Below are 15557 nucleotides of genomic sequence, written 5' to 3'. Positions count from 1 at the left end.
TGCCTACCATGCTCCCTTTCTCCTTCCCTCGTTTTCTCCTTTCCTTGTCAAGGAATCTCTGGGCCAAGAAAGACCGGAGAACAGAGGGGAACGGAGAAAACAAACAAACTTGTCAAAGAACGAGGATCAATGTGTGGAACTGAGGAAGGCATGGTAGGAAGTGAACCGCAGGCTGTGGAATAGAAGCTGTGTGAGCCCGCCCTCAATGTATTCTGCACAGTGATTGGAAGTCTAGAGTTGTGTACTATACAGTCGTTTAACTATGCCTGCCAGATGAGTAACCTTTCCTGAGACCCGAAGACTTCTATTAGCTCCCAATATTAACACCTAGGCTTTAGCTCAGTTTGCTAACGTGGTCTCTAATCGTGTAACTGACTGGGGTTCAATACCAGGTCGGTAACTTGAGCTGACTTGGCTGTGACCTTTGAATGACCCCCCCCCCTGAAGTGTCATGACTTTTTGGCCTAACTGGTTGTTTGTCTTGTTGAGTCAGTATATTCAAAACCACTTTGAATGCTAGTACAAACTACACGACAGGACCAAAAGTATGTGGAAAACTGCTTGTCAAACATCTCATTCCTAAATCATGAGCATTAATATGGAGTTCCCCCCCACCTTTGCTATGATAACAGCCTCCACTCTTCTGGGAAGGCTTTCCACTAGATGTTGGAACATTGCTGCTGGGACTTGTTTCCATTTAGCCACAAGTGCATTAGTGAGGTCAGGCACTGATGATGGGCAATTAGGCCTGGCTCACGGTCCGTGTTCCAATTCAACCCCAAGGTGTTTGATGGGGTTGAGGTCAGAGTTCTGTACAGGCCAGTCAAGTTCTTCCACATCGATCTCGACAAACCATTTCTGTATGGACCTCGCTTTGTGCACGGGGCATTGTCACGGGGAAGGGCCTTTCCCAAATGGTTGCCACAAAGTTGGAAGCACAGAATCGTATTGTATACTGTTGCATTAAGATTTCCCTTCACTACAGCTAAGGGACCTAGCCGGAACCATAAAAAATAGCCCCATACATTATTCCACCTCCACCAAACTTTACTTTCGGGCAGGTAGTGTTCTCCTGGTATCCGCCAAACCCAGATTCGTCCGTCGGACTGCCAGATGGTGAAGCGTGATTCATCACTCCACAGAATGCATTTCCATTGCTCCGGAGTTCAATGGCTGCGACACTCTAGCTGACGCTTGGTATTGCGTATGTTGATCTTGGGCTTGACTGCTCAGCCATGGAAACCCATTTCATGAAGCTCCCTGCGAACAGTTGTTGTGCTGACGTTGCTTCCAGAGGCAGTTTGGAACTCACTAGCGAGTGTTGCAACCGAGGACAGACAACTTTTTTGCTTCGTCACGCACCAGTCCCATTCTGTGAGCTTGTGTGGCCTACCACTTCACAACTGAGCCGTTGTTGCTCCTAGATGTTTTCACTTCAAAATAGCAGCACTTATAGTTGACCAGGGCAGAAATTTGAAGAACTGACTTATTTGGAAAACTCCCCAGGTTTGCTTGTCATTATTCCCAAGCCATACACTAGACTACTGCAACACTCTTTCCCCTGCCACATTGGTGCCACAAGAGAGATAAGATGATGTGCAGGTTCGCAGAAATTTTTATTTTATTCGATTTAGTGATTTGTCAAGGACGCACAGAAATTCAAAAGTGTGGAGTTTTTAGGAGAGATTATTTGTTTGCAATATGTGATCTATAGGCTAAGAGCGCTTCATAAGCTGTTTATTGATTGGGGGGATTGAATGGTGTGAGACAGCATATTTGGGTACAAAAGACAACATGGGGTACGAAGTCTTTTCTAGCTCTTAAAGGGGCCGACCTTGGATGTACAATTTACAATTACAGCATTATTTATTCTGCACTTATTCTATTGTTATTTATTCTGTTACCAATCAAATGTACATGTTTAATAGTATCTTCTGATTACAATTATTATGTCTCATTTTAAATAAATGCAATTTATTAGCTTCCAAAAAGTAAGTAGGTATCTAGCTGTCCGATAAAACATCCTGATTGAGTGGGTTGTCCTGCACTTTCTAAAAACCTGCATGTTGGAAAAAGATAGTGGTTCCTTTCTAAACATAGCAATGTGAATGCAACCAGGACTTGGTCTACAATATAGTTGAAGTGAACTGGCAAAAGAGTGAGTACTCATTCAAGGGCAGTGTGAATACAAAGGGAACTGAGTTATTTAGCTTTCACTTTAAAGAGGACTGAGATTGGTTATTTTAAAGAGGACTATGTGAAAACACCATTCGTCGCACTGGTGCTCCCCAAATTTAATTCCAGGTATCACAGCAAAATATTTTGTTGCATATGTGATCAAATTTGTCACACTTTAGAGCCCTGCTCACTGCTATTCATAGAACATGCTCTCATATTAAATTCACGACAAAGTGGGCGAACCTTTGTTTAATAGGTTGAAAGCATTGCTCTACTAACTTAATTCAACACCTGTCTGCTGCTACCACTGAAAATTACAACAAAACTGTCGTCAATATTACATTTGCTTAGCTCTTCAAAACATCAATATTACTTAAGTAAAGTCTAGGCAAATCCAAGAAAATTATTCTGATTCCATACGCCAGACACACATCCATTGGCTATCGCGTAAATGAGACGGTTCTGCGGTTTTTGTTGATATGGTTCTTATTGTCTCTCCCAGGTGAAGTTGATGTTCCAGACGACGTACGGGGAGGTGGTCAGTCTGTCTTCACCTGGAGAGGAGGACAGACGAAGGTTCTTCATGGACCTGCTACTGGTACAGGCTGCTCGAGCGCCATCCCACAGGAGACACAAAGGTACTATGAATTCATACAAGCATACGCAAATACACACACGTGTAATACTGTATCACATTCCAACCGAGCTTTTACAATGTTGACCTGACACCGTTCTCAGTGGGGTGCTGAGAGAAAAGTCATTTTAATCTTAGTTTTATCGCGCCTTTCTGTTCTCTCTCCTAACCTAAAGTAGCAGGCAAAAAATAAACTCCTGAGTGGCATTCCTTTCTGGTCCTGACGATGGTCCAGCCTAGTGGTTAGAGCGTTGGACAAGTAACCGAAAGGTTGCAAGTTCAAACCCCCAAGCTGACAAGGTACAAATCTGTCGTTCTGCCCCTGAACAGGCAGTTAACCCACTGTTCCTGGGCCGTCATTGAAAATAAGATTTTGTTCTTAACTGACTTGCCTAGTAAAATAAAGGTAAAATAAAAAATAAATAAAAAATGAACAAATAAAACTGTCACGGGATGTTCTCTTCTCTTTGCACTCTTGAACCAATCCAGTAAATGTGGAATGGTTAAGATGGAGTGTCGCCTTGTTAACGTCTAAAAGTGGAAGTCAGGAGTTCTCCATTTCCCCTGAAAGCCAGATGCGTTCGGTTGTTAGCAACCCCATAGACAGTGCCCCTCTCCTGATGCACACATTGCTCAAACGCAGTAACCACCGTACAACTCAATTCTCTGAGCTGTTGAATCATTGCTAGATTTTTGCTTCACTTGAAAAATATACATTCCTAGATAATTGAATTTGACCAGACTAGTAGGAACGTAGTACTCCACGGCGCTCTCCCCATGTCCCGCTACCATACTCTCCTTCCTGTAGTACTCCACGGCGCTCTCCCCATGTCCCGCTACCATACTCTCCTTGCTGTAGTACTCCACGGCACTCTCCCCATGTCCCGCTACCATACTATCCTTCCTGTAGTACTCCATGGCGCTCTCCCCATGTCCCGCTACCATACTCTCCTTCCTGTAGTACTCCACGGCACTCTCCCCATGTCCCGCTACCATACTCTCCTTCCTGTAGTACTCCACGGCACTCTCCCCATGTCCCGCTACCATACTCTCCTTCCTGTAGTACTCCACGGCACTCTCCCCATGTCCCGCTACCATACTATCCTTCCTGTAGTACTCCATGGCGCGCTCCCCATGTCCCGCTACCATACTCTCCTTCCTGTAGTACTCCACGGCACTCTCCTCCCTGTAGTACTCCACGGCACTCTCCCCATGTCCCGCTACCATACTCTCCTCCCTGTAGTACTCCACGGCGCTCTCCCCATGTCCCGCTACCATATTCTCCTTTCAAACTCTCTCTCCTCCACTCCCTCATCCCGCCATACTCTCGCCTCCATTTCCCCCTACCATTCACCTAACTATTCTCTTCCCCAACCTCCCTTTCCATCTGTTCCTTCTCAGTGTGAGAGAGTGGTCCACCGGGGCTTCCATGATGGCACTCCGCTTTCAAATGGAAATACAGCAAGCAACGCCGATTTCAGCATCCTCATTGATGCAAGGCAGGGGTCCCACACACACACACACACGTATTCTGACACACACGGCTCGCATAGCCATATTGATGTTAGGCATGGGTCCCCGCTCTCTTCGGGGGTTCCCCGTGAATAAAACAGCAGCCCTACTTCCATCAGGGGCTGCTTGTAGGGATGGGGAGTTTAGGGGGAGGCTGGGGAGATTCAAGTGGGAGAGAGGGAGCCCGCTGTGAACGGAGCACAGTTAGCTATGATTACACAGTTATTACCCATGATTACACTCACAGACAATGATGCTAATGTGAAGCAGGGCTAACAATGTTGGAAGGCGCCTGGGGCTAGTGGACCAGAAGAGGAGCGGCAAAGGGAGAGTAAGCACCGTGTGTAACAACTAGACTGTGCTGAATCCCCAACTTGGGCTGTAGCAGTCATGACATTTTGTCAGTCGGTGATTGTCATGCAAATAACTGGTGGTCTCACGGAAACATTAACATAAACACGTTTAGCATCTCCGGCTTCCACACAGCCTACAAAGCCACTGATGCAGACCTTTGGAAGATGTACATTTTACAAAGTAGAATAAATCCATTTAATATAGTCTACACCATCACATTAAATCCATTGTTTATTTTAGACCGGTCCAAAGAAACATGATATGAAGAACATCTAGCTTATTTCAGAAGAACAGAATAGCATATTCTGAGTCGTCCTTATGCAATGGCCCTGGCAATTAGTTCATTTAGCAGACAAGATTTGCTTAGAATTCCATGGCATTATTTTATAGTATTATGAATACAATTGAAAATAAAGGATATTTTCTCCAAACGATTTGTTGCTCAAATCGGTCTTATGTAACAAAGTTTTCCTCACTTACAATTGAGGAACAATGGGAAAGTAATTTTGCTCTGATAGTTGACAAACTTGTAAACTCACTTTTGAGAAAATTACCTTTGAATGTTTTGGTACTACTATTAAAGAGCCCTTTGTCTACACACATTCAGCATCATTCACACCCTCTTAAGCGTCAGGTAGCCAAGTGGTTAGAGCGTTGGGCCAGTAACCGCAAGGTTGCTAGATCGGATCCCTGAGCTGACCAGGTTCAAATCTGTCGTTCTGCCCCTGAAAAAGGCAGTTAATCCACTGTTCCTAGGCTGTCATTGTAAATAATAATTTGTTCTTAACTGACTTGCCTAGTTAAATAAAGGTTCAATAAAAAATAAAAACATCTTTAGCCCCACCCATCTCTTTAATGGTTGATCCAAGTTCTGTACTAATTGCTAGCTACTTCCAGGCTTCTAAGTGAGAGAGAACAGCTCACTGAACATTACTCCCCCAGCAGTGCTGGTTAGGCTTTTATGTTATCCAGAGTGTTGTTGACTGCAACTGTGCTGTTAGATCGTCCGTTTATAAATTCAGAGCGTTTTGCGTTCAGAGCGCTCACTGGAAGCTCTAGACGATTTTGTAGGGTTAATCCGAACGTTCTGACCTCACAGCGGTAAGTCAAGCGCCCAACCTAACTGGCTAACATTGGCTAGCTTGCTAGCTACTTCCAGACACATAATGAGAGAACACCCAACTCTGACCATTTAACTTACCCTAGCAGAGCTCGTTAGGCTGTTTTTCATGTGATCCAGTGCGTTGGTGACTAACTGTGCTGCTGGCAGCAATTTAATTACACTTTTTTTGCCAACGTTTACTGACACAGGCTATATTCAATGGGTGTTGAGCGTTCATATATTCATCAGTTTTTCTGTGCTCTGGCACACTAAAATTAGTATTTTTTGTTAAGACATATCTAGCTAGCTGACAGACTGTCAAAAATAGAAATGTGTAGTATCTGAAAATGCAGGTAGCTAAACCTTACCCGTGGTCTGAAATCGGGATAGATAGCCAGAGTGAATTTACCAGCTCGTACTTCTATCAACAGTTGTTGCTGCCATTCTATTGAAATGGATGCCATTCTATTGAAATGGATACTTGCATAGTGGAGTATTTTTGTTAAGGTAGGCAGCTTGCCAGTTGTCTAAACAATTAACCATAATCTCATGATGTTACTCCCCTGCATGAATCTGCAGGTAGCTAACCAACCAGGTTCAATGTTAGCTAGCTAACATTAGGCTATAACTAGTCAAGTAAATGTCTGAAATACGAAGAATAAGATCATACACAATGTTAGCTAGCGAGCCAGCCAGCTAACGTTAGCAAGCTAACAGTACACTTTAACTTGAAATAAAACCACTTTCTGTCAATTTCAGATGTGTAATATCTTACCCGTATATAGCATGGTTTGATGCATCTCCTGTCGGATGCCATGGTTGCCCTTAGTTTGAAGATGTAATCCGTGTTTTCTCCATATCTTTAGCTATCAGTCTCGAATTCCACTTTTTCTGTGGCTAAACCAACTCGGCTCGTAATTTAACAATTGTATTTGCAGATGGCATACGAGTTTGTTTTTAAGGCACACGAAAGTTCACGTGTTCGGGAAGGCTTTTCTGCCAAAAAACAAGTTTATGCTCAAATGGCTCTCCTGTGAAGTAATGACTCGTGACATACGCCTAGTTTCCTGGAACGGGTCCCATTTGAGGGAGTGTGCACATGCGGCTGCTCTGTGTGGTTAACAAAGAAATGGGTCATCCTATATGCTTAATTTAATTATTTATGCAACTTTAGTTTTGATATGAACTGTTAGGCTATATGTTTTGATTACTAATACATTTTAAACTTGAATGATCCAACTCTAATGATTTGAAAAAGTCTGCTCTGTTTCCTGCGCAGGCTGCACATACTTCATCAGTCTCATTTACAATTTGATAAGCCCTTGATGATATTCTCACCCATCAGACTATTCTCAATTTAATCTGGTCTTTACATATAGCCTACTAATATACAGTACCAGTCAAAAGTTTGGACACCTACTCATTCAAGGGTTTTTCTTTATTTGTACTATTTTTTTAAATTGTAGAGTAATAGTGAAGACATCAACTGTGAAATAGCACATGGAATCATGTACTAACCAAAAAAATGTTCAACAAATCTAAATATATTTTATATTCATCAAAGTAGCCACCCTTTGCCTTGATGGCAGCTTTGCACACTCTTGGCATTCTCTCAACCAGCTTCATGAGGAATGCTTTTCCAACATTCTTCAGGGAGTTCCCACATGCTGAGCACTTGTTGGCTGCTTTCCCTTCACTCTGCAGTCCAACTCATCCCAAACCATCTCAATTGGGTTGAGGTCGGGTGATTGTGGAGGTCAGATCATCTGATGCAGCACTCCATCTCTCTCCTTGGTCAAATAGCCCTTACGCAGTCTGGAGGTGTGTTGGGTCATTGTCCTGTTGAAAAACAAATGATAGTCCCACTAAGTGCAAACCAGATTTGATTTGATGGCATATTGTGGTGGAATATTCTAACCAAGTGAGACTTTCTCATTTCTTCAAACAATCATCTTTATTTAATATCGATTAATTATTGCAATAATGAGACCAGTCAACCGAACACTATTGACTGTTGGGCCGAGTAGCCTAACCTTTACAGACAATGCTGTTTCTTATACAGTGGGGCAAAAAAGTATTTAGTCAGCCACTAATTGTGCAAGTTCTCCCACTTAAAAAGATGAGGCCTGTAATTTTCATCATAGGTACACTTCAACTGTGACAGACAAAATTAGAAGAAAAATCCAGAAAATCACATTGTAGGATTTTTTTAATGAATTTATTTGCAAATTATGGTGTAAAATAAGTATTTCAGAGGGGTTGAGTTAAATGTGGAAGACACATTTCAGTTGAAGGCATTCATTTGTACAACTGACTAGGTACCCCCCTTTACATGATCCCATATGTGTTATATCATATTTTTGACGTGTTCACTTATTTTGCAATGTAGAAAATAAAGAGAACCCCTTGAATGAGTAGGTGTTTCCAAACTTTTGAATGGTACTGTATGTGTGGAATTATTTTCATTTAAAATGGCACCTACAAAGAAATGTCATCCGTACCCTGTACTCGAATAGCGAATGGAGGTTACGTTTTTAATAGGCCAGGTAGGCGGTACTGTTGTAAAGCAGATTAATTTGCTTAATTTCTAGAATTTAGCATTACCTATAGCAGCATGCGAAAGCTGGAATCCTCTTTTAAATAGTGGCCAGTCAAAACTGTTTTCACCCGCAATTGCGCGATGACTGAGCTTATAAGAACACATGTTTCACAAGACTCTCTAGAATATGTGTTCTCCAACTGTGTTTCAGTGGTCTTGAGACACTTTAGTTAGTTGTGATGATACAAACCTTATCAAAACACATAGGTCGACGATGATTTGAAAAGACGGTGGATGCATGCTCTATTTTTTTGCACATGTCCACACGCTGGGCATCCTTCACAAGTGATAATATTCTCCCCAAACAGACTATTCTCAGTGTAATTTTGTCTTTACATATACTAAATAATGTGTGAAATTAGTTTAGAATGGGCAATTATTATGCACTTACCAGAACCGGGGCAGTGTAAAAAAAGACATGTCATCCGTATGCGCTTGAATAGCGAATGGAGGGCGCTTTTCCCACAGTTCATTTTACATGTCAGCCAGGTAGGCTACTCCGGTTGTAAAGCGACGCAATTTGCTTAATATTAGGAAAGTTGAGAAATAAATATAGTACACCTTACCTATAGAAAGCTGAAGGTGTCCTCTTCTTATTAAGAGGCCATCAAAACATTGTTTTCTCACGCAATTGTATAGCCTATAGCAATGGTCACCAACCTTTTTGAGTCAAGATATCTTTCCGAGTCGAATGCAAACCGACATCTACTGCTCAGATTTGTATTTTTATCGTGACGTGTAAAACCGAAGCTTATGCAACGTTAAGCAATTAAAAACAGTTAGGAAGCAATGAGGTTTGTTGTAGGCCCAATACACTTATCACCGCATATGCCTATTGGCTATGCTTGAAATGCCCTGCCAATGTTGTTAATCTCAGACCATTTAAAAATTTCATTTCAATTTTAGGTATATGATGATCACACTGGTAATAGATCATTTGTTGTATTGTTGTATTACGTGAGGCACAGCTAAACGTAATTTATACAAAAATAATAATTACCGGAGTGATTGTCTGCGTCTGATTGCCAGTCTGAGGGGAGGGAGGGATGCCTCTCATCCTACCCCCCCGCTGAGATAAGGGGACAGTCATCCAGCTGATGGTGAAACTGAAGTCGCACTGCATTAGTACTGCTTCATGCACCAATTCATGTTGTTACTCCTATGACCAGAGAGAGTGAAATATTCCTCGATATTAAGAGAAGCCGCTTCAACGCAAGCTTATCGAAACACTGCTATGCTATTCATTGCTTCTGCAGTTTTTGGTGTAGCTTGAGTGGATGTAGGGAGAATGCACATGGCTTATAAGTGTTGAACAAAGTGTTTACAGTGATGACTAACAACTTAAACAGGAACTTACTCGTAAACAGCAGCTCTTTGCTGTATTCGTTAAGTCTCTAGTCATGGATTTAAAAGTTTTGACATCTCACAGTATCAACTTTGCTGTGCATTTGAGGCTTCTTTTTAGTCTATGGCTTGAGGAAACTGCAGACACGGTTATCTGATTGGCCAGTGGTAGGCCTATAGGTGCACTTGATTTGCTCTCTGGGCTTGCCGGGTAGGTGGAGTTGTACCTTCAGGCATATGAAATGTTTACAAATAGGAATGCTGAATCAAGTGCACCTACCGCCAACAGTGGCAATCTTTTTGTTGAATAGATTAAAGGAAAGCCAGCTTTAAAAAAAAAAATATATATATATATATATATAGTGATCGACCGGTTGTTGACCCACTGGCCTATAGAAATGTTGTGCAACACTGTCATTCAATGCATCAACCAGCTATGAGGAGCGGTCTCTGATGCAACAGGTGATCCGCTCAAACTCTGAATGCCAGGGCTCTCATGAAGTTTGATTTGTTCATTGCATTTTATATTGATGTCTGAGGGATTAGGACTATAGTGTGCTGAGTACCAGGCCATTAGCGACTGGCTGTTAGCAAGTTTGGTAGGCTACTAATGACTATCAGCAGCAGATCTAATTGTAGATCTAACTGGATAGGTGTTTTAATTAAGCAAGAGGCTGGGTATTATATAAAGCAAATCCCATATTTCAGTCGCATCCTGTTCCAATAATTTCAGGTTGACAGGAGTGCGCTGGTGGTTAGGGGTTGATTTGGAATTCAGCAACCACATCCTACTCATAGGCCAAAGACTGGGGGTACAGGGTTTTTGTTCATTTGTTGATGATATCTTTAGAAAGAAGTTGAGGATCAACCTAGAGTAGGAGATTCGGAGGAGAACACATTCTCTAACAGACACACACACTCAAATTTTCTCACTTCACTTGCTTTTTGTCATGCTGAGGTCCTACCAGTAGTGCAGGCTTCAGTCCCGAGACCACTCTTGCCTGAGAAGCAGTATAGGAGAATGCTCTCAAACATGCACTCACTCACCTACTGTATCCTCTTATCTCGTTAGCCCTGCTATGTGAGGAGGTGCTTCCGGTAGCGGAGGTCCCTGGCCCCAGGGTTCTCTCCCCCGAGGAGCAGCGTCGCCTGGCCGACCAGGAGGAGAACACTCTGAGAGAGCTGCGTCTGTTCCTCAGGGACGTCACCAGGCGCCTCGCCGTAGACAAACGCTTCAACATCTTCAGCAAACCTGTCGACATTGAGGAGGTGGGTAACAACACAGATTGCTTGATACAGTAGATACAGTAATGATAAAAAAGGAATGAGGTAACCTAGGGAGGTTGCGTCATTATTTGAGTCCTGTCCTCTCGCCTCTATTTGAGTATTGCACTGCTTCTAGAGAATTGACACTGCTGGACAAATTCCTCTTAACTGATTTTGATTTAAATGGAGTGAATTGCACCAGTTTAAATAGACTTTTTCCCTCCCCTCCCTCAGGTGTCAGACTACCTGGAGGTAATTATTCAGCCTATGGATCTATCTACGGTCATGACCAAGATCGACACCCATAAATACCTGACGGCCAAGAACTTCTTGGTGGACATAGACCTCATCTGCAGCAATGCCCTGGAGTACAACCCTGACAAGGAGCCCTCAGGTACATGGAGGGACTTTTAGGAGCGTGTGTGTGTATTTAAAGACATTTCAAACATTCTGTGTACCAGGTTTACATTGAGTTATTTAGTACATTTCTTGTCAGGAGAATTTGTGTAACCAAAATTCGGACAATGGATACTTAAGTACATTTCATTTGTGTGCCATTTAAGATGCGTTTCTAACCCGTGAAGATCCTACTAAAACCAAATAAAATAAATCCACGTATTAAATCATACACTGTATTGATCCCACTAACAAATATTCATAACGTGGGTGTGTTGGTGGGTGTGGTAAAACGTAGGGCAAAAGCAAACAAATGGCCAGGACTTGCTTAATTGGAAGCACCTTTTACGGCCTGATCTGGGCACCTTTGTACTTAGAACTGCAGAATTTCACTAACTGCTCTCCCAAGGAAACCACCTATGAAATATTTAATCCTTTCCTAAAATAAACATTTAGTTAGTTTTCCCTATACTAAATCTTAATCAGCAAAAACAAAACTGGTGTAATTACGACAAAACATAACTTCTGTTCACAGGGAGGTCACAGCCCTATAATCTTTTGTTTTAATCCACCACAACATTTACTGTATATACTATTGACAATCTCTGTTGGATATTCACAACTTGCTTACAAATCAAATATATTTATATAGCCCTTCTTACATCAGCTGATATATCAAAATGCTGTACAGAAAACCAGCCTAAAACCCCAAACAGCAAGCAATGCAGGTGTAGAAGCATGGTGGCTAGGAAAAACTCCCTAGAAAGGCCAGAACCTAGGAAGAAACCTAGAGAGGAACCAGGCTATGAGGGGTGGCCAGTCCTCTTCTGGCTGTGTCGGGTGGAGATTATAACAGAACATGGCCAAGAAGTTTAAATGTTCATAAATGACCAGCATAGTCAAATAATAGTAATCACAGTGAACAGGTCAGGGTTCCATAGCCGCAGGCAGAATAGTTGAAACTGGAGCAGCAGCACGGCCAGGTGGACTGTGGACAACAAGGAGTCATCATGTCAGGTAGTCCTGAGGCATGGTCCTGGGGCTCAGGTCCTCAGAGAGATAAAGAAAGAGAATTAGAGAGCATACTGAAATTCACTCAGGACACTGGATAAGACAGGAGAAATACTCCAGATATAACAAACTGACCCTAGCCCCTCTTGACACACAAACTACTGCAGCATAAGTAGTGGAGGCTGAGACAGGAGGGGTCCGGAGACACGCTCATTAATGTCTACTATTTTAAGATTAATATGCACTGAATCTACTTTTTGGCCCATTGTAATCGGAGCGTGTTATGCAAAACCATTTCTGTCGCCTGTTCTGCCCTCAGTCACGACGGCATTCCATACATACATACATACATACATACTTACATATTTAGTGGCTGGTAAAATTGGTGGCTGACTAAATACTTTTTTGCCCCACTGTATTAGATACACCAATAAGTTGGGTGAATTTTGACCCATTCCTCCTGACAGAGCTGGTGTAACTGAGTCAGGTTTGTAGTCCTCCTTGCTCGCACATGCTTTTTCAGTTATGCCCACAAATGTTCTATAGGATTGAGGTCAGGGCTTTGTGATGGCCACTCCAATACCTTGACTTTGTTGTCCTTAAGCCATTTTACCACAACTTTGGAAGCATGCTTGGGGTCATTGTCCTTTTGGAAGACCCATTTGAGACCAAGCTTTAACTTCCTGACTGATGTCTTGAGATGTTGCTTCAATATAATCACATACTTTTCCCTCCCTCATGATGCCATCTATTTTGTGAAGTGCACCAGTCTTTTTTTAAAATTCGAAGCCCATGTCAAGACTTGCTCGTGACATCTGAAGTGACTCGTCAGTGTAGCTTAGTGCCGAGTTTCTTGAGAACGAACAGCTCTCTTGCAGGTTATTAAAGCTAATGATATTATTAAAGGTATCGATATGGGCCTACTGATTTGAGTGTAAAAATGGAGCTGCTTTCTGTTTAACACTGGCTTAATTCTTCAATTATTCCTGTAGGTCCATTCATGGGTGATTGACTTTGTCCTCCCCTGAACATTTTAGCACTTTTAAATCCATTTTCTTACAATTATATATTGTTTCTCTTTTTTTTTTTTTATAACTTTTTAAAAACTTTCTCCCCAATTTCGTGGTATCCAATTGTTAGTAGCTACTATCTTGTCTTATCGCTATACCTCCCGTGCGGGCTCGGGAGAGACGAGGGTCGAAAGCCATATGTCCTCCGAAACACAACCCAACCAAGCCACACTGCTTCTTAACACAGCGTGCATCCAACCCGGAAGCCAGCCGCACCAATGTGTCGGAGGAAACACCGTGCACCTGGCGACCTGGTTAGCGTGCACTGCGCCCGGCCTGCCACAGGAGTCGCTATTGCACGATGAGACATGGATATCCCTACCGGCCAAATGCTCCCTAACCCGGATGACGCTAGGCCAATTGTACGTCGCCCCACGGACCTCCCGGACGCGGCCGGCTGTGAGTAGATACTTACAGAGCCTGTGACAGAGCCTGGGCGCGAACCCAGAGTCTCTGGTGCCCTAGACCACTGCGCCAGGCTATATATTGTTTCTCAACAGGGAATCAGTCCATGTTTACTTGACAGAGCACAACCTTTTTTCTTCTTTTTGACACATTAAACTAACAAACATTGGCAATTCATATCTTCAAATTAAACTGTAAATATCACTTTAATCTCAAGAGAAGGCAGGGTTCATGTTAAAGGTTATCTTATTTGAAAGCCAGCCGTGATCATCTAGGCCTAGACGATATCCAAAACAACACACCAAATTTAAACATTTTCTGTCATTTTAATTGTAAAGTCATTTCTATCAAGTCATTGGAATGTACCGTAGGACCACCATAATAGAGCTTGTTCTGCAACACTGAAACCCACACTCCCACCCAGTTGAATATAGCAGGGGTTGTCACTTGCGAAAAGGTGTTATCTAATCGATTAGAATAACATGCATTATTTAAATACGCAGGCTGTGTTGGTGTTTACATGAAAGTGAAGGTTGTAGGAATGGATTTAGGCTTATGAATAATCCATAAGCAATTGGAATGAATATAGTTGGAAGAACGGTAAGAACTCAAGTTCCCATCGTATGCTGTGGCGTTAATTGAAAGCCAAATAAATGGAAGCCCAGCGACCCGACAGCATTCAATTAAACTGTACGTTGTATTTCTCAGGGAGCCTCTTTGTCTCCATCTCCCTGGGATACTGTACATCTGTGGGCCAACTAAACTAAAGGAGGTTTCTTTCTCACTGCTTGTTGCTCAGTTAAATGGTTAACCAAATAGTCCAGGTAGCTATCTCCATTGACCCCCCCACTCGTCTCATCATATGCCCTGCTGTTACTGTTTATTATTCTCGTCTCATCATATGCCCTGCTGTTACTGTTTATTATTCTTCACTTTATTCCCATCTATTGACTGGTACCCCTGCACATCTCCATTGACCCCCACTCGTCTCATCATATGCCCTGCTGTTACTGTTTATTATTCTTCACTTTATTCCCATCTATTGACTGGTACCCCTGCACATCTCCATTGTTACATCTCCATTGAGCCCCCCATCTCCACTCGTCTCAACATATGCCCTGCTGTTACTGTTTATTATTCTTCACTTTATTCCCATCTATTGACTGGTACCCCTGCACATCTCCATTGACCCCCCCCCCACTCGTCTCATCATATGCCCTGCTGTTACTGTTTATTATTCTTCACTTTATTCCCATCTATTGACTGGTACCCCTGCACATCTCCATTGACCCCCCCACTCGTCTCAACATATGCCCTGCTGTTACTGTTTATTATTCTTCACTTTATTCCCATCTATTGACTGGTACCCCTGCACATCTCCATTGACCCCCCCCCCCACTATTGACGTCTCATCATATGCCCTGCTGTTACTGTTTATTATTCTTCACTTTATTCCCATCTATTGACTGGTACCCCTGCACATCTCCATTGACCCCCCCCCCCCACTCGTCTCATCATATGCCCTGCTGTTACTGTTTATTATTCTTCACTTTATTCCCATCTATTGACTGGTACCCCTGCACATCTCCATTGACCCCCCCACTCGTCTCATCATATGCCCTGCTGTTACTGTTTATTATTCTTCACTTTATTCCCATCTATTGACTGGTACCCCTGCACATCTCC

General features: G+C 42.7%; 1 protein-coding gene across 1 annotated transcript in view; it reads left to right on the top strand.

Annotated features, from left to right (window-relative positions):
* Nucleotides 1–15557, top strand: part of LOC135505725 (ATPase family AAA domain-containing protein 2B-like) — a 121914-nt gene that overhangs the window by 38413 nt on the left and 67944 nt on the right. Inside the window, exons 20-22 of the mRNA XM_064924799.1 lie at nucleotides 2681–2816; nucleotides 10796–10992; nucleotides 11224–11383. Coding sequence (XP_064780871.1) covers nucleotides 2681–2816; nucleotides 10796–10992; nucleotides 11224–11383 — 493 coding nt within the window. The remainder of the gene's footprint in view (nucleotides 1–2680; nucleotides 2817–10795; nucleotides 10993–11223; nucleotides 11384–15557) is intronic.

Source organism: Oncorhynchus masou, chromosome 19, assembly GCF_036934945.1.
Source record: "Oncorhynchus masou masou isolate Uvic2021 chromosome 19, UVic_Omas_1.1, whole genome shotgun sequence".
NCBI lineage: Eukaryota > Metazoa > Chordata > Actinopteri > Salmoniformes > Salmonidae > Oncorhynchus > Oncorhynchus masou.
Note: the sequence above shows the minus strand (reverse complement) of the source record. Positions and strands in the feature narration are given on the sequence as shown.